The 19020-nt window shown below is 36.6% G+C and overlaps 1 protein-coding gene across 12 annotated transcripts in view; it reads right to left on the reverse strand.

Annotated features, from left to right (window-relative positions):
• Positions 1 to 4329: 4329 nt before the first annotated feature.
• LOC121853213 (choline-phosphate cytidylyltransferase B-like) overlaps positions 4330 to 19020 on the reverse strand; it is a 76675-nt gene continuing 61984 nt past the window's right edge. For all 12 annotated transcript variants that reach the window (XM_042347208.1, XM_042347217.1, XM_042347214.1 and 9 more), the window contains 5 exons: positions 12005 to 12230; positions 10167 to 10318; positions 9063 to 9284; positions 7035 to 7300; positions 4330 to 5256 (listed from right to left, as the gene is read on the reverse strand). In XM_042347208.1, the coding sequence (XP_042203142.1) occupies positions 5154 to 5256; positions 7035 to 7300; positions 9063 to 9284; positions 10167 to 10318; positions 12005 to 12230 (969 nt within the window). In that variant the 3' untranslated portion in view covers positions 4330 to 5153. The remainder of the gene's footprint in view (positions 5257 to 7034; positions 7301 to 9062; positions 9285 to 10166; positions 10319 to 12004; positions 12231 to 19020) is intronic.

Genomic DNA, 19020 nt, shown 5'->3' on the forward strand with positions numbered 1-19020 from the left:
AACCAGCTCTGAATGGTACAAAGCAAAGTTTGACATTAATAAAACAAGGTGGTCTGTTACATAATGCTTCTTAAATATATTGAATATGATATTAAAGACATACAGTATATTAAGTCATAATATACTGATGACAAAGCTAAAACAAACACTAAGTAGTTTTAAAGTCTGCTCTTAAAACTTTTCATTCATGAGATTTGTTGTCTTCAACCATCAATGGAGAAATATAGTGTTTGTGTTGTTCCTTTTGTAGATGAGCACTGAATCCTTGGGCCTCATTTTCATCAGGGCTTCATTCATTGAGTCAGACACTTCAGACAATCCCATAGAACCCCAAAGACTTCTTACTTGTCTATGACTGTTATTTCCCCACTCTTTTTATCCCACTCTCTCCAGACATCTCTGAGCCTGCTCTTTCCCTACCTGTTTATCTTACATTGTTGCTTTCTAAATCTCTATTTTTTATTTTGTTCCCCTTGTGGTTAATTTCACTTGTAACCGTCAGTCTCTTTCTGTGTTTACCAACATATATCTCAAGACATTTTTGTGCCTCTGGAAGTCAGAGGGCAGCCACAAGAGTAAGGACTCCAAAAATGCCCCCTCATATGTATTCCTCCTCACTAATACAAGTATATGAACACCCTCTTCCCCTCTAACTTCAAGTATTGTATTCACCTTCCTCCTCGAGCTCCACATAACATTACCCTTCACTAGTTTGTCTTTCCTTATCCCCCTTCACCCCCACCCTTCCCTTTTCATACATCCTATTAATTATAATAAATAATAGTGTAAGGCAGTGGAGACCGAGTCACTTATTCGAGAACCAAATCATATTTCTCATTTAAATAAACGTATCGAGCAAAAGTGTGGAGATATTTATTAACTTCGATGTTTGGAGAATATTTTGTACACAACCCCATCCTCAAATGTATGAAAAGGTTAATGGGTTATAGTAAGAGACTTTCCTAATATGTTATACAGTTTATAAGAAAAGAGATCCTAGCTAACATTTCCTGATACTGCTGAAAGATCCTTGGTTTAAAAATTTGCAGTTACATTTCTTGATGCTTAGCTGTAAGTGACAGATGACTTAAATGATTATGAGAGAGAGAGAGAGAGAGTCATTTACTTTTATATTGCCCTCCAAAATAGTTTTCCCTAATCAACCAAACAGTACCAAAGCTTTGTGCACAAGGCAGCAATATATGAAGTAAAGCCTTACATTTTTGGGTGTTATAAGATATGTTACACTAATAATCCTAATTTAATTCTTGTTTTCATCCATTCCAACAATTTGAAAGTGGAGTAAAATAAAAATGCGAATTATTTAAAATACACTTGTGGACCTGCCAAGCATGACTTAATAACTGTGATAATATTTGCTGTATGAATTACAATGATAGCTACTGACTAGGAACACATACCAGCAACCACAAAATAAATGATATCATACTGTACACTTGTGGACAATATTCCATCAACACCTGGCAACATTCTATGTCCACATGTGGGTAATATATGTGTTCCTAGTTAATAACTGGTGCACGCTGTAATTAATTTTAAATCTTATCAGAATAACTCGAGAAAAAATTACTGTATACTGTATTATACAAAATACAGAAAATCCAAGTGAACACAAGTTACAATCACAATCCATTTATTTTAGTACTGTACATTATTTCTTTTTATTCTCAAGTCATTGACTTTGTAGTGTTTTGAGAAACAAAAGACCAGCTATTATTAGTATATGGTCCTAAGTAGAAGCCAAACATTGCTAAATGTCCAAGAAATTTTGCCCACAATCATATATGATGTTACAAGTCATACAAAAACTCAATTTAACCCAATCTCAACAGCATGGAGTCATTTGTTCTTCACAGCTATGTCTTGCATAATAAAGAAGTATTGCATACTCAAAATATGATCTTTTCATTAATAAAATTTGAACATGTTATCAAACATAAGAAAGGAGTGGCTACAAAACCTCTACAACAGACAGCTGGCACCCTTGAGTACTTCCTGTGATACTTCATGGTGATTGGGCAACAAAATCAGTCAATCTTTTCCATATTTGACAACTTCTTACCAATGAATATTTTTCCACGGCACTCAATGTTGTAAGAACAAACAACTACAGGGTACATGCATATATTTCATTGAGATTAATCTGGCAAATCTAGGGAAATACTTTTACCAAAGGTTATGGATAAGAATAATACTCTAATAACAATAGACATGGTAACAAGTATAAACAATAATGGTGATAATAGTTATAATGATAATATAAAAATAATTAGAATACCTTTGATGAACATGAGTAAAAAATCTGAGGAACATTTCATAATTGCAGCCAACACCAACGTCAAGACACTGTTCCCCTACACGTAATGCCATTCCACTGCAAAAGAACATATGCTTTCCTTCATAATGAAAAGTAATTATAAGTCTTCACCCTTTAAGAATGGATTAAGAAATTATTCCTAACACAATATCATATTTAACTATATCAGCTGTCATGCTGTACCTGTGATTTACAAGAGATAGTGAGCATGTGTGTGTGTTTAATATATATTTTTTTTTATACAAGGTTCAAATCTGAAGATGTTGACCCCCTTCATGTGTTTTGACTAGGTACTTAATATGTAATTCCTTTACACTTTCCATGTTGATGATTGATACATGAATCAAGAACAATTTATATGATATATTTCCTATGAGGTATATCAATCAATTTAAAATAGGCAGTTTTACTGGCTACTGGTGAGATATGATTTAACATGATAAAACTTCAAGAAAAACCTTATAAGGTTTGCTAACAGCTAGATTCTGATATAAAATAAGTGCACATTGATTAAAAAAGGACTAAAATATAATTTCACCAAGTTGTGGCACTGTTTTTCTGGTTATAAATGCAGTAGTATGTCTGAACATTATCATGAAAACCATGATGCATTAGGATATTCAGAATACTCATAAAAATAGAGAAAATGAAACTGAAACCACAGTGAATATAATTTATAACTTGAAACACTGTGCAGTGCAAGACTACCTGTGTATACTGTATCATGTAGTATAATTGCCATGCTAACTCACTGAGTTGGATGGGCATGTAGCAATGAAGAGATTAAGAAACATATTAATCCTCATTTCTACATGTTTCCTAACTCACACACATACCATGATAAACATAAAAAAAAAGTTGCCTAACTCACTGCTGCCTGTTTTTAAAAAATAGGTATTTTGATGGGTGTCAACACTGGTGTGACAAGTATGGTGGATTAGATCTGTGTTTTGTGGGTAAAATAGAAAGTTTGAACTTAGCACCTAATATGATACAATCTATCAACCCATGATTCTTGAATAAATTAGGTGCTGAGGCTTTGAGTTAGGGACATGTCATCTATTCCAAAAGATTATGTAATGAAAGGTTTTAAAGCTATTAACAGGGCCCCCTTTGGTGAACTTAAATAAACACTTTCTCCTTGGGAGCCATCACCCAATTCCATCTGGGGATTATGACACCCACTGTTGAAATTTACAAAAACTACTAAGATATACCTCTCATAAATAATGTCACACCAATATAAAATGGTGACTACACCCCTGATTCTTAGGGATATATTACTAAGTTCTGTGCCATTCGTTGTTCAAACAATATATATATACACTTGAGACTTGACCACATCTTTGTTTGCTACATCAGATCACAGACAATTTGTTCTTTTGGTGGTAAATTTTTTTTTATACAGTACAGCAAATACTTATCAACATTGCTTCTTGGTCACAACCAGCTAGTGAGAGGAAATATATACTGAAACAATGGTCAAAACAAAAAATAAAGTTCATGTACAGTCATCCAAAGATGCACCGACCCCACCCTGGGTCTTGTGTTCGCAAGTTTACCAGGCAACACTTGGTAAAGGAAGGCTGCATGTAAAGGTGATTGTGATGGTGGATCTGTTTTTGGCTGTATCAATGTCAGGATAAATATTTAACAAACCAAGGTAACATTTTTATAATAATAAACTATTCATTGTTATTTGAGGTCATGAGAAGTTTCAAAATTTTTGTATATTTGCTTAAATAATGAAGAAAATTATATTAATGATTTGGCAACTCAAGTACAACCACAGCTGCCACAAGATTTGCACATCAAATTTTATTCATTATTTAAACAAATATCTGAACATTTGGAAACTTCTCATGACCTCAAATAACAATGAATAGTTTATTATTATAAAAATGTTACCTTGGTTTGTTAAATATTTATCCTGACATTGATACAGCCAAAAACAGATCCACCATCACAATCACCTTTACATGCAGCCTTCCTTTACCAAGTGTTGCCAGGTAAAATTGTGAGCACAAGACCCAGGGTGGGGTCGGTGCATCTTTGGCCGACTGTACATCTGTACATGGGTAAAATATATCCTAAAAGAGAAATATATACTGCATATGAGTGTGTGTGCATAAATAAATAAAAAGTGCCAGATACTGTATATCAAAGAAGTGTTGGTGTCAAATCTATTCATCAAGGCCTCCCCTAGCCAGAGACCAAAGGTATTTGGAACAGGAAGGTTTGAAGTCTTAATGGGGGCCCAAATTTAAGTAAATTTTGGGACTTTTATATAATGAATACAGTATCCAGAAATTACACAAGGAACCAAAAGTATCTTTTTATCACACTGGCTGTACACCAATTAATTAGGTTAGGGGAGAATTTACTGTGTTACTTGTCCAGAGTAACACTACACCACAAATTTGGAAATTTGCAGAATCTAGATCCTCCTTCCTCTTGATGGCAATTGATAGTATTACTTACAAATGTCATGAAGCTCACTGATGAACATATTAAAACACTGCAACACAAAAGTCAGAGATGAAAAAAGGAGTATTAAGTTTCTGTATTCAGAGTCTTGACAAGAGCATGTGATAAATGTCTAAATCAAAACATTAGTACAGTATTATATAATTTGGTTAACTCTTTGATTGATTATAATAAAAAATCCATCAAACAACTTAAAGAATGTGAGATGAAATTAGATAAAACCTTTAATAGTCAAAGTCAACATGCAGCTATATATTGTTTGGTAAGAATAAATTATCTCCTTTAACAGTAAAGGAGTGGAGTGTCTAAAAGAATACATTGGTATTCTTTACATTCTCTCTGGCTCTAAGTCATCATCAGAGTAGTCATCATCAACTAGTGAGGCACCAGCACGACTTGAGAAATCAAACTTGGAAGTTTTCGCAGGAGGGCTGAGGAGAGAGAGTTAAACCTGAGTAAATCACATTTGTGTACCTGTTTCCCTGTTCCACAAACACTGTAAAGTATAAAATATATGTATTTGTTATAAGTTTTCAAATGAAAAGTACCTCAGTACATTTACCAAAGTCACTACAGTAATATTGGCTGACTTGCCATTTACCTAGTATTAACTTTGAGGAGTCTGTTTGTGTTCCTGCTTTCTCACCTAGATAATTTTTTTTAGGTCAGTGAAGATTGCAAAAATAATACAGGCATATACTGTATAGTACAAGTAATGGCAATCTAAACTTGTTAGAAATAAAAGATGCCAAGGTAAAAGAGAGAGCTTGAGGGTATTAGACATCATACTAAAGTTGAAGTCCAACTGAATGTAGTACAGTAAAATCTTGTATTTTGCAAGTAATGTAGACTGGAAAAATTGTGCCAAATGCAAATGTACATAAACTAATGGGAAAAATAACAATATAGACTGGCCACTCTACATCAACCTCTGATTTTCCCATTTATAACCTCCAAATGATACAAATTCTGCTTTTATTGACTTGATTGTGGTTTCCGGAAACTAGTTTTTAGGCCTTCCTTAAATAATTTAATCACACACTGCTTATCCTGCATCGAGTACTTGGCAAACTTAACTCCCTTACGATAGTCCCGCTTCTCCTTTTCCTTATTTGGCCGCTTAGGTGGGTCTGTCCTACCCCCACCAGCACCAGTAGGACCCCCAGTAGAAGTAGAGGCCATTATCTTGACTCGACAGGTGGTAGCACCACCCAAAGAAGCACACAATAACAGCCCAGGTGGTCGTTAGGATGGCGCGGGCTACAACGCGATAGTTGCGTTCTTGTAAGCCTCCTTTCCGTTCACCACCGGCAAATTGATCACCAGAACGCTTCGTGGAAACATTCTTCTTACCTTGTCTTTCCGTATTCATTGCTAACACAACAAAATTGGAGAAAATAGCGAAAATCATGGAGTAAATGACAAAAACAGCACGATTCAACTGATCACATGATGTAAACAGAGAGCGCTGGTGTAAACTGTTATTAGTCCTCACTGTGAAACATTCTTTTTACTTATTCTTTTCATACAGTATTTATGGGTAACCGCTTAATTTTTCAAAAAAAAAAAAAAAAAAAAAAAACGAAATTTACAAAGTACCTCTCAAAAAACATTTCACAAACAAAAGACACGAATCAATTGAACATGTGATGTCAAACGTGAATTGTAAACATTGCATAACCCCGAGCCACGCTTAAAATGTTGACGATGGAATAGTGCTACAGCCAACATTTGTATCCGAAAGTACGCGTTTTACGAACAGCGTTCCCCTACTCATCAATCGCATTGCAACCAATTCGCGTTGACGAAACTTGCGTTGTAGCAGAAATGACTGTAATTGGTATGAGGGCTGTGACGTCATTGAAGACGGTGGGCAGCATGCAGCTTGCTGGATCTCGCAAAATTCACGATATTTTACGCCAAATATAAGACTTGGTTACATAAGGTAGTGCTCGCGAAATTCAAAAATGCGCAATATATGAGATCTTACTGTACAGTAATAAGACCTTCACCATGATCAGACCGAGGAGAAGATAATATTGAAGAACTTGAAAGGGAGAGAGATATATTGAATACAAGATGGTGCCTGTAGTAGTGAATACTGAAATGAGTTGGTACATGGAAGATATCTAAACAAATGGATAGGTAGGAGGTATCTAAGCAAGTAGACAGGTAAAGGCTATCTGAGGAATACAACAATATTACCTACCTGTTGCACTCTTCTGAGGAATGACTGATAGCTTTAGGAGACGATGGGGGTGATAGAGCACTCATGACAGAGTCTTTCTTCTCTGACAGGTACTGAGTCAGGCGTCCGTCACGGCCAAATAGCATCAAGAACGTGTCGATAAATTCCCGACTCTTCTCCTCCCACTTTGAGATCAGATCGGTACGCTTGCCCTCAATGTCTTCAATCATCTCTTTACCTTTCTTTTTAAGGTCATCTAACTTGTTCTGAAGCCTATATTTCTTCTCCTGAAAGGATTAATGTACATTCTTAAGCATGAAATTTGTATAGCAATATGATTTTGTCTTAATAATATAAAACTGCCTCTGCCACTAACATAAACAGAACACTCTTGATAATCATCCTCTTTAAACTGGATGTGTATTTTGATTTCTTTTTATATATCATTTAATGGACTTGAAAAGAGAAACCAACACCAAAATTCCCATTAGATGAGAATGAATTGCTTTTTCTTTTGACTGTTACCCATCGGGGTATCTGTTGACTTTTTTTATATTGTTGCAACTGAAACACAACAAAAACTCAATGTAAATCATACTAAACCCCAGATTTTAGACGGTGAACCTGTATAGTTCATGGTAAATGTACAATATTTCAACTTAATTATGAGTTAAATAGGCTTTTGCAGGATGCCTTGTGAACCTAACCACTAATTATAATAATGCCTACAAGAAATTAAGTTCCAAGTTGAACAAATGACTTATGAATGAAGTTTTGACATGCAAGCCATTTATAAAAAAATAATGAAAAGAAATTTTAACACAATAAATCTGTTCATACCATCAATTCCAAGTTAAGAAAATTAACCAATGACTTGATGTTTCAGTGAAACTTTTATCTTCACATAAAGTGCACGGTATGTAAATAAAGTTACTTCTCTAATGAAGCTGATAACAACTTAGCCCTTTAGCAGTGTCAACAGCTGGTTATATCTTACCCTCATGCTAGCCAAGTATCTTACTGACTTTCCTGCCTGGAATTGGATTTGGACTTTCTGGTTTTATAAAGCTGCAGGACCAACAACAAGTTATTTAAGAACATTTGAAGGCTGTGCGCAATGTGAGAGGTTGTAGCTGTGCTTAAGACGTTCCAGCAGGAGGGAGAACGGAAGCAGTTAGTCTCCTAGTGATGTATCCTTCATCATCTACCAGAGGGAGGGTTAATTCACCAACTCTGTCTTTTAAATGTGACACCTCCTTCTTCATCGCAATACTATGTATGAAAAACTAGTTTACATTATCATAATATGCACCAAGTCGACGATTAACATTGTTTATTTGCGTCGCTTCCATTAAAATGTCATCAACAAATTAGAGAAAAATTTCCTGTATAAGTTGTGCCAGTCCAATATATACAAGTAAAGTCATTATTACCAAAATGAGGAGCGAAATAATTAAAACCGTGCATCATAAATGTCAGGTGGTACCATTGTCATCAGCCGAGTGTTCTAAGTGGAAATGCCATGCCCCCCACCATTGAAATTAACTCGGTTGCATGTGTTAGGCCAACCAAGGAGTATCTTGCAAAAGACCCTAAACCAAGAGTGGAAAAAGTCCTGCAAGTTACACCCACCAAGAAATTGTAATCAATCTTGGTTTCATTTTGGTGAGTTCCTATGAGTCTGTGTTCCTTTAATTATCCATTTGAGCTTTGTACAGTTTTGTTTAACATTTGTCTCTAATATTTACTTAAGTGAAGTTTCAAGAATGTATCTCATCCATAATATGCAGGACACTTGTACAGGGTGTATTCTATACTGCCATACAATAACAGTATAAATTCCTGTTTGTGATCTGACTTATGTAACCAACACACTGTTCTTAATCGAGACAGGCCCTAACCCTTTGTAGGGAAGGGGGTTCTCTTTTTCTAAATAAATTTGTCTGGTATTAGCCAGAATAAAATGCCTAAGTGCACCTCTGCCCTACAAAGGGTTAATCGAGATAGGCCATAAACATAAAGAATAAAATTACAGTTACTTTCACATACATTAATATAAGAAACATTGAGATCCTTCGCACTGTAGCCACGAGCCAAGTTTCTTCTGACGTACACATCGTAGTCTTTAACTATGCGCGACACAACATCACTTGTGGATACCCCCTCTGTGCGCTCTGTAGAGATAAACATTCCCCGAGCCTTGATGTGTGCATAAACGTCAGTAGCACTTCCAGTTGTGTACGGGATATCATCGTGAGCAACAAAATCAATCTGAAAATATTTTTTTTTTACATATTTACTCACTACAAAATGAGGTAATGGACAATATTTTTACTCTATCAAACTTTCCCTGTTACATAATAGAGTGGCTGGAATCATGAACAAATGCACACTCACACACACACAATTCTCCCTTCATTCATTTCATTCTTACTGCTGTAACATATATTTTGTTTTGTTTCAATATTATCATTAAACAAACTGTGATCTTTCAATTATACTCAGTATACAGGTACAGTATATCTGCATTATAGAGGTTAGTGTACTTCTGACATTCAAAGGAAATGAGAAATGCAAAGTCTTCCAAAGGCATTATGACATTGGACATTACAAGTTTTGAGGCCAAAAGAGGATTCATCCTAGAACGAGGCATAAAGAGGATTCATCCTAGAACTATCTCGAATTGTCATTTTAATCAATTGAGAACAATACCAATTCCCTTGCATACAATTACTCAATACCCTTTAAATATGATGACCCTTGAGTAAGATAACATTGAACACCCAGGATCATTTTCTCAAACACAATCTATTCTTATTTCTTAGCAGAGTAAAAGTGGATCCAAAGTAATGTCTCTAGACTCATGAGTGGGTGGGCATGCATGAGACTCATCCTACTTCAGGAAGTGATGAAGGGGAATTAGTTTCTGATGTGCACAAAATAATTCACTCTTTTATGTTCCATCTGATGTGCGCAGTGCTTCTTTCTGCCTCTTCTTGTCTCCTATGTGCTTAATATTCAGGTGATCAGTGACTCAGGCACTTGAGGGAAGATCGTGTGTACAATACCAAGGTTTAACCATGTAATGTGGTGTAAATACCTGTAGTATTAATATAAAAAGAGAACAAGCACCATGAACAACACATATTACACCTTGTGTTTTTCCAAAAACTCGTCATCCAACGTCCACGGGGCATCTGGCACAACTTCATCAACATAACGACAGTGTCGTACAGCCTCATAACGTTCATCTTCAGTCATCACTGTCCGCCCCTTGCACTGGTGAGTAAGTGCATCACTGTTTACTGAAACACAACATGTATGAACATTAACATCTTGCAATAATGGGCAAAAAATTATTTTTACAAAAAGAATATCAGGGGCATAACATAGTACAAAGTGATTTTTATGAAGGTACACCTAATAACTGCATTTGACCATTTTATTGAATATGTGCAAGCTTAGTAATTCCCAATAGCTTGTTTAAAAACTTGCAGGGATTAAAGGAGTGTTGTAACTGATGTAAACTGTTATAATCTTTCTCTTTTGCAAGACCGTATATGTAATTTGGTTTACCCTTGTTTTTTAAGACAACCTAGAATCAATCCTCAACAATATGATATTTCCCAAGAACCTATTAACACCACGCTCTCTGCTCATTCATATAGAGTACTGTATACTGAGTGGGGGAACAGCTGGTGGGCCTGTGTGTATGGCTGAGAGTCCAGCATAAAAAGGCTGTGGGAATGTTGAAGCTGCCGGTAAAGAGGAGAATTACCGTATACAGGTTTGTTTGTTTTATTGCTAAGTTCACAGTAGTAAAAAATACCAACTAACTTCAATATCAAATACTGCACAGAACAGTATAGTACTCATAATTTATAATAAATATATAAAATAATGTTTTATTTCTTATTTCATATATTATACTGTACTTAAAATTATATACTGTACAGTACTGTACAGTACTTAGTTACAATAAGAAGAAAAAAACATTACTGGTTCAAAGTTAAGGTATTTTTTAAGATGACAAACTTACCGGTAACTGTTTTTTTTTAATTTTGGTGCTCGGCAGTTTGTGGTCCATAAAGACTTGTATATACAATACATATACTGTTCTGTTATTATTCATTACAGTATTAGGAAATGGTTAATTTAATATATATTAAGGAAAATAGCACTCAATCAAAATTATCTACAGTATATAAAAAATATAAAACTTATGCAGTAACTTTAGGTGATGTATCCATCAACACTGGCACCCTACTGTTTGTACACAGACAAGAGGTGGGTTAAGTACTAATACTCTGCTGTCTGTACAGAGGCAAGAGGTGGGTAAATGTACAGAGGCAAGAGGTGGGTAAATGTACAGAGGCAAGAGGTGGGTAAATGTACAGAGGCAGGAGGTGGGTAAATGTACAGAGGCAAGAGGTGGGTAAATGTACAGAGGCAAGAGGTGGGTAAATGTACAGAGGCAGGAGGTGGGTAAATGTACAGAGGCAGGAGGTGGGTAAATGTACAGAGGCAAGAGGTGGGTAAATGTACAGAGGCAAGAGGTGGGTAAATGTACAGAGGCAAGAGGTGGGTAAATGTACAGAGGCAAGAGGTGGGTAAATGTACAGAGGCAAGAGGTGGGTAAATGTACAGAGGCAAGAGGTGGGTAAATGTACAGAGGCAAGAGGTGGGTAAATGCATGAAAAAAAAAAAATTCCAGTAAGTGGCAGTGGTGTACTGTACACTTGTAAAGTATAATGATAAGTCTTAACCATTCCACAAGTTCTGTACAACATATACTATACACACATGTTAGACAACCTCAGGCCTCAACATAAACACCAGTTAACAATAAAAGTGAATATCTTCCATTAATAAGTAAGTTAATTAAAAACAATTGATAACAATGACTTTAGAGTGTCTGTGTTTCTAGATTTCAGCCACAATGTGCTGTAATAAGGAACTGTTTGCAAGAAAGAAAAAGGTACTGTACTCACCTCCAACAATAAGGTAGACATTGGGAAACAAATTTTTCGCCTGCATGAGTTGTCGAGCATGGCCTTGGTGGAATAGGTCATAGATACCGTCTGCGTAAACTCTGATTGGCCGCGGGGCACTTCCTGCTTTTGCCATCTCCAATGTAATCTTTTTAGTGTAATCACAGGCATCCCTGTCCCGCACAGCTTCTTCATCATCCGTAAAAGGGGCTGGTTTACAAATGGTCTGAAATGAATTACAGTATGAAAATCTATGTACAAAATAAATTAGATACATTAACTTCGACAGTTTCATCATATAAATTACAATGAAATTTGTGTTTTTTGTATACGTGCTGTACAAAATATCAAATACAATGGTTAAGTCAATAAGCAGTAAATAGACTTAAGAGAAAATATATCAATTCAAAATAATTCCCTAAAGATGTCTTTCTATCCATATGTTATACAAGAACACAAGTTATTAGTTCAAGCGTATGGTTCTGTGCATACTTATATCATGAGTACATCTGCAGCATGAGACTGGAAATCAAGTTTTTATATGTTGTTATAAGTCAAGTTTACCATTAAACCATACAAAGCAATACCCTTCCCTACGAAAAATTGGCTGAATATATCAGCAAATACTTTCCAAAAAATAAATTAATAAAACTAAAATTTTGAAAACACATAAATGAAACTTTGGTGACATACGTATAGTGTATAAAAACACTCACACACTTCATATATGTTCCGGATCTCATAACTTACCTCCTCACTCAGTTAGCCATTACAGTACTTAAGGCATCTTAGTCACTGATTCAACCTAGAACCTGGCTATAGAGTAAAGAATCAAAACAACATACAGTACAGGTATATACACAAGATTTCTTTGCAACAATATGGTACAAGACATTACAGTTTTCACAAATACTTTTGCTTCCACTTAAATTTAATTTATTATTGCTTCATCTTAATAACAGAGTAACATTAAAGGAACACAAAGATTTTTTCAAACAATAACAGCATACAGTACTTGTATAGTACAAGACTAAAAACAATCCGAAGGATCACTGAGCAATATCATATTACATCACCTTTACTTGTGTAACTTCTTTCACAGACAGAACACACTAACTGACCATCTCTCAGGGTTTGTCACCTCTGTCATAACATCACTCATCATAGTCCACTACACATACCATTACTGTAGTTGTGTTAAATTAGTAATCTTAGTCTTTGGAAAGGATGTCAACTTATTACATAAATAATTAAAGGAAATACAGTACAGTACTATTATATCTAATAAAGATTGTTCAATAGATAAATTAAATTTATTTAAAAGAAATTTGTCATCAAACCATGGTTGATCCAGAATTACTGTACCTTGTCACACATACTGTTCACCTCTAGCATGACCAATCTCTACTGTGTAAGATACTGTACTATACTGATATAATTCTCAATTTATATAATTTGATACAATTAGAGCTTACAGGGTACAAATTCTAATGACAATATTGATAAAGACAACAAGTGAATGAACTGATATACAGAACTTAATCAACAATAGACAGAATTTCATTTAATACCTTCCCTATATACAATGTGACTGGTTAAATGAGATACACAACTTCACCCTCAATGACAACCACAGTAACTAATATGAAGATGTAAGAAGGATGGCACGGCCTTGTTAATTACTGTATGTAATTAACCACAGATTGCACATGAAACAACCGAGAACAGTATCTTTAAGTAGAGTTTATTGATGCATGATGAAGCAGGCTATAACTAGTACAGTCATTGCCTGCTTCATGTACATTCTATGTACAGTACTGAAGTTTATAGATACTGTATGTACTTTTTATATGGTACCATGTGTATGACCGTACACACGTTTGTCCACACATTGCTCCACTATCATGCACTACCAGATGCTCTTTGATTGCTGCACATCCTTTGTGTTGTTTTGTTAGTTTTCCCTGGGAAGTGGTCAACGCTGGCTGCATTTAAATTGCACTCTACAGTATTTTGTATTGGGAACAAATATTTCATAATACAGTACCACTTCCTCAAACAACAAAATCAATTAAATCAACGGCAGTTAAATCACCTTCAAACTCTCCTGAAAGCCAGTGTGCAAGTGGATACAACAATTTAAAGTAAGAAACTTGTTTACTCTTCAAGTTTGAGTTTTACCCAAGTCATAGCCAACCCCTGTTGATATTTCATCATTTTGTCATTATTAGATGCAATTCAGAGTAAAACTGAAAACATAAATTTGGGGAAAAGAGGATCAGGCACATATTTCGATTTATTACATGGGTTTCTAGAGAAAATTAATGTCTACATTAACATATAGGTTTTCAGGAATGCATCATACAGCATGTGCTAAGCAGGTGCTGAATGTACAGAAGTATCACTGGTCAAGGATTTATTTTAATTTGTATGTGGGTGTCAAACCTCACTTACTGTCAGCCACAGTGGTGCTCTATAATCTGATACAGTACTGTACAGTAGGGAGTGACAGTTTTGCAAAAGTTTTCAAAATCAAGTGGCTTGGGTTGGATTATTTGTCTATCGGCCACGCTGGTTCCGAATATGTTTGAGTTTTTTACATCATTGCATTAGAAGGTTTGTGGATACTTTTGGGTTTGGCATGAAAAACGCGAAAAAACTGTAAATAATAAAGGGACTGGCAATGTGGCACAACCTGTTAAAATCAAGTTATTGAATTGGATTATTCGACTACTGTGTACACTGGTTCATAATATGCTATTGTTTTACAACTCAATGCGCTACAAATTATGCCGATATTTTTGCTGCAAGTCACCACATACGTATATTTCGAAAACCAGGGCCCAATATTACCAACGGCGTGGATTGAGTCTTCCCGCTCATGGAACATTACCAAACTCCGTAAATGTGCCAATGGCAGGCCAATGGCAATATTTACAGAGTTTGTTGAGGCTCCCTGGACGGGAATCCCTGAATTTATTCCACGGAATCTATTCACGCCGTTGGTAATATTCGTCCCAGGACTGATCAACGAATTCAGCCCAAGTAGCTTGACTTGGACAGTTAAGGACAAAATCTCAGTCCGTACTTTTGAATAAAATATTGTTCAATAGGTGGTGATATTGAAGTGCTGAAAGTTGTTTTTTCTGTGTTGTTTTGCAGTTAGTTCAAAGGGCCGCCACCAAGATGGGTCGTCCTAAGATTAGCAACACTCTCTGATCTTGCTCTCCTGTCGACCATAGCCTTGAACTCATTGTCATTGACATCCTTATAATCACTATCTTCTTCCTAAGCACTGTCATCCACTGCCGACACTTTACACGACATCCTCTCCATCTCCTCCTTACTCTTTGACCTCATCTTCTCAGTTTTCCTCTCTTCCTCAGCCCTTTTCTTTGCCCTCTTCGCTTCCTTCTCCCTCTCTTCTTTCAGCTTGGCAGTCACAATTTTGTCAACGCCATCAATGCAGCCCTCCCTTCCCGGTTTCCTCTGGGCTGCCAGGAAGCTTTTCTCTCGTTCGTGCACTTTGCTGTCGTCTGCCACATCAAACAACTTCTCAGCTATATCCTCGAACCTCATCTTCAGCTTCCCGTTCTTCGTTTTCTTCCTTTTCTGTTTCTGTCCATTTCCCTTCATCATCATCGTCTCCCTCCGCATCCTCCACAGGTCGTGGACTCTCATTTTCACCCTGATTTCAGAGATAGTGGGGACAGTGGCCTTCCTATACACATCCAGTACCTTCTCAGTCACCTTGTTGGTGGCATCCATATAATCAAAAGCATTTGTTCTTCTCCTTAACCTCTCGTTTTCTGCTTCATAAGCCAGGGCACTTCCAACTTCCTTGTTCAGAGGCAACTTGTTAGATGGCAGAGGCATCCGAACCCCGAACACCTTATCGTTACCCTGGCGCAGCTGAGTGTTGCTAATCTTAGGACGACCCATCTTGGTGGCGGCCCTTTGAACTAACTGCAAAACAACACAGAAAAAACAACTTTCAGCACTTCAATATCACCACCTATTGAATAATATTTTATTCAAAAGTACGGACTGAGATTTTGTCCTTAACTGTCCAAGTCAAGCTACTTGGGCTGAATTCGTTGATCAGTCCTGGGACGAATATTACCAACGGCGTGAATAGATTCCGTGGAATAAATTCAGGGCATTCCCGTCCAGGGAGCCTCAACAAACTCTGTAAATATTGCCATTGGCCTGCCATTGGCACATATACGGAGTTTGGTAATGTTCCATGAGCGGGAATGTCCTGAATTCATTCCACGGAATCTATCCACGCCGTTGGTAATATTGGGCCCTGGTTTTCGAAATATACGTATGTGGTGACTTGCAGCAAAAATATCGGCATAATTTGTAGCGCATTGAGTTGTAAAACAATAGCATATTATGAACCAGTGTACACAGTAGTCGAATAATCCAATTCAATAACTTGATTTTAACAGGTTGTGCCACATTGCCAGTCCCTTTATTATTTACAGTTTTTTCGCGTTTTTCATGCCAAACCCAAAAGTATCCACAAACCTTCTAATGCAATGATGTAAAAAACTCAAACATATTCGGAACCAGCGTGGCCGATAGACAAATAATCCAACCCAAGCCACTTGATTTTGAAAACTTTTGCAAAACTGTCACTCCCTACTGTACAGTATACCACATACAATCGCAACAAATGATTACTCCTCCCTTGGGAATTTGGTAATGTATAAGTTTTCAATTTTATTCAGTCACTATTGTAGAATACTAAATGAAATACTATACAATCACATTATAGTGAGGGTCAGATCCAGTCCATGGAACTAAGGTTCCCAATGCCTAATCTATAGGAGACTAAACTTGAAAGAAGAGCGAAATTTGAAAGTACACAAGTGAATTGGTGGTTGTGAATCATTAAAATTGGCTTGGTGAATGGCACAGATATGGAGGATTTGAGGAGTATTAAATCTTCACCTTGTACACTGCTCAAAATATTCTATGTAGCTAATTTCAACTCTTCACCACAGTAACCTGCTCTATGTAGTTGTAATTTTCAGAACAATATACCGATACAGTTCTGTACATATCAGATTCTGTGTGATAGTACTGTCACAATTACTTTCCAGACATAATGTTGGTACAGTACTTCCTCACATGGGTCACCTTTAGCATTCCATACAAGGTATAAATGCTTCTAAAAAACCCCAAAAAACTGGCCCTGCTTGTCTGTTTAAAACATCCCCCATAAGATCACTATTATACTGTATTATTAATAGATTAATATTTACCATATGATGCAATTCATCAATCACCAGCTTAAACCCAAAAATTTTCAGCACATCACCGTACACGAAAAATCATTGTCAACCTCCTATCATCTACTTCCCTTACAGTGGAGGTCCCTTCTTGTATCTATTTTCTTTCTTAAATTAATTACAACTCAAGAGTATGGACATTAAATATTTCCTAAAAATTAATTAATTAACATACAGTGTACGTACTGTATTCTTCCACTTGAGACTTACCTAAAGTTCTCTTCTCTTCATAATTTGCAGCATTTATACTACTAATACAATACTTGTATTTTAATCTTAACATTAATAACATATACAGTCAACCCTCGCTTTACGCGGTCCCACATTACGCGTTTCCACGTTTACGCGGTACCCTGCCGAAACCGGAATGCTCACATTCCGCGGAGCGTGTACCCCTTTACGCGGAGAGCGGCTGGCGAGCCGCGCCATTTTTGGATCCAAACCTCCCGCCCTCTCCCGCCATCCACCATGTTGTGTAAGCGGTGCGAGTAGGTTGCGCAGTGTGTGTCTTTGTTGCGTTATCAGTGACGTCATATGACGTATCAGACTGTAATTGGACCATGCATCCTTACCTCCTTCCGCCGCTAGCTGTGATTGGTTTAAAGTAATATGACGTGTCCACCCGCGGGAGGGAGGGAGGAAAGACGACGCTTGACCTAGCCGCGGCAGTTTCATCCCTCCAGGCCGCACCGTATAAACGTGCATCCATTGTTCTATAAAATGGCTTCCGCCGGACCACCGCCCCCAGAGAGAAACCTTTCCTTACCTGGACCCAGGTAAAAATGATGCTAGTTAGTATACACACTGCATCACAGTCTAAGTAATGCTGGCCGGTCGGGCTTGACGCTCATATTAGCAATTCAACTACAGGTACGCTGTCTTGTCCTATCCCTAGTAACGACGTTCCCACACTCCGCTCCCTCGCTCAACCTGCTAACTCTAGCACACAAAGAAATGTTTATTCCCTTCATGTTTTTTTACCTTACGGGAATATTTTTGTTATGTACTGTATGTAAGATTGTACAGTATGTGCATAGAGCTGAGTAAAAAAATAAATAAAAATGTATATCTAACTAAAATTACAAAAAATAAAATAAAACAGTAACCATAAGAAAGCATATAGCTCACAGATGGGGTACAGTATGGTCGGTAAGCCACAGTAAAAAGGAGCTTAATGGTAAGGATAACCTACTGCAAGGATGTACTGTACCAGTTACTGTAGCCATCATTCACAGTAAATGACCCATGAAAATACATAAAATTTTAGCCCTCAAAAATATTATACATCCAGTATACTGTAGTTTGACCCCCTACTTCTTGCATAAAATCTCAAACTTATTCAAGCATTATATGGTATAGCAAATATTTTCAACCACCATCACTCACAATTCTAATACTAAACTGCAATCTGTTTCAAAACTTCAAATACAGTTTTCCAATCTACCATTATCATTAAAATATGCAGCTATAAACTCAATTATTAATACTGTTTATGAAAACTTGACAGATGAGCTTAGTATGCACAGGGAATTAGAAAGACACATTATAAATCTAACTGGAGATATGAATTCACTTTGTAATTTGTGCAAGAGAGTTGAGAACATAAGCAAGTACAGTAAACCCCCGCTTTACGCGGTTTCACTTTACACGTTTTCACGTTTACGCGGTACCCTGCCAAAACCGGAATGCTCACTTTCCGCGGTGTGTGTACCCTTT

Source organism: Homarus americanus, unplaced genomic scaffold (genome assembly GCF_018991925.1).
Source record: "Homarus americanus isolate GMGI-L3 unplaced genomic scaffold, GMGI_Hamer_2.0 scaffold32871, whole genome shotgun sequence".
NCBI lineage: Eukaryota > Metazoa > Arthropoda > Malacostraca > Decapoda > Nephropidae > Homarus > Homarus americanus.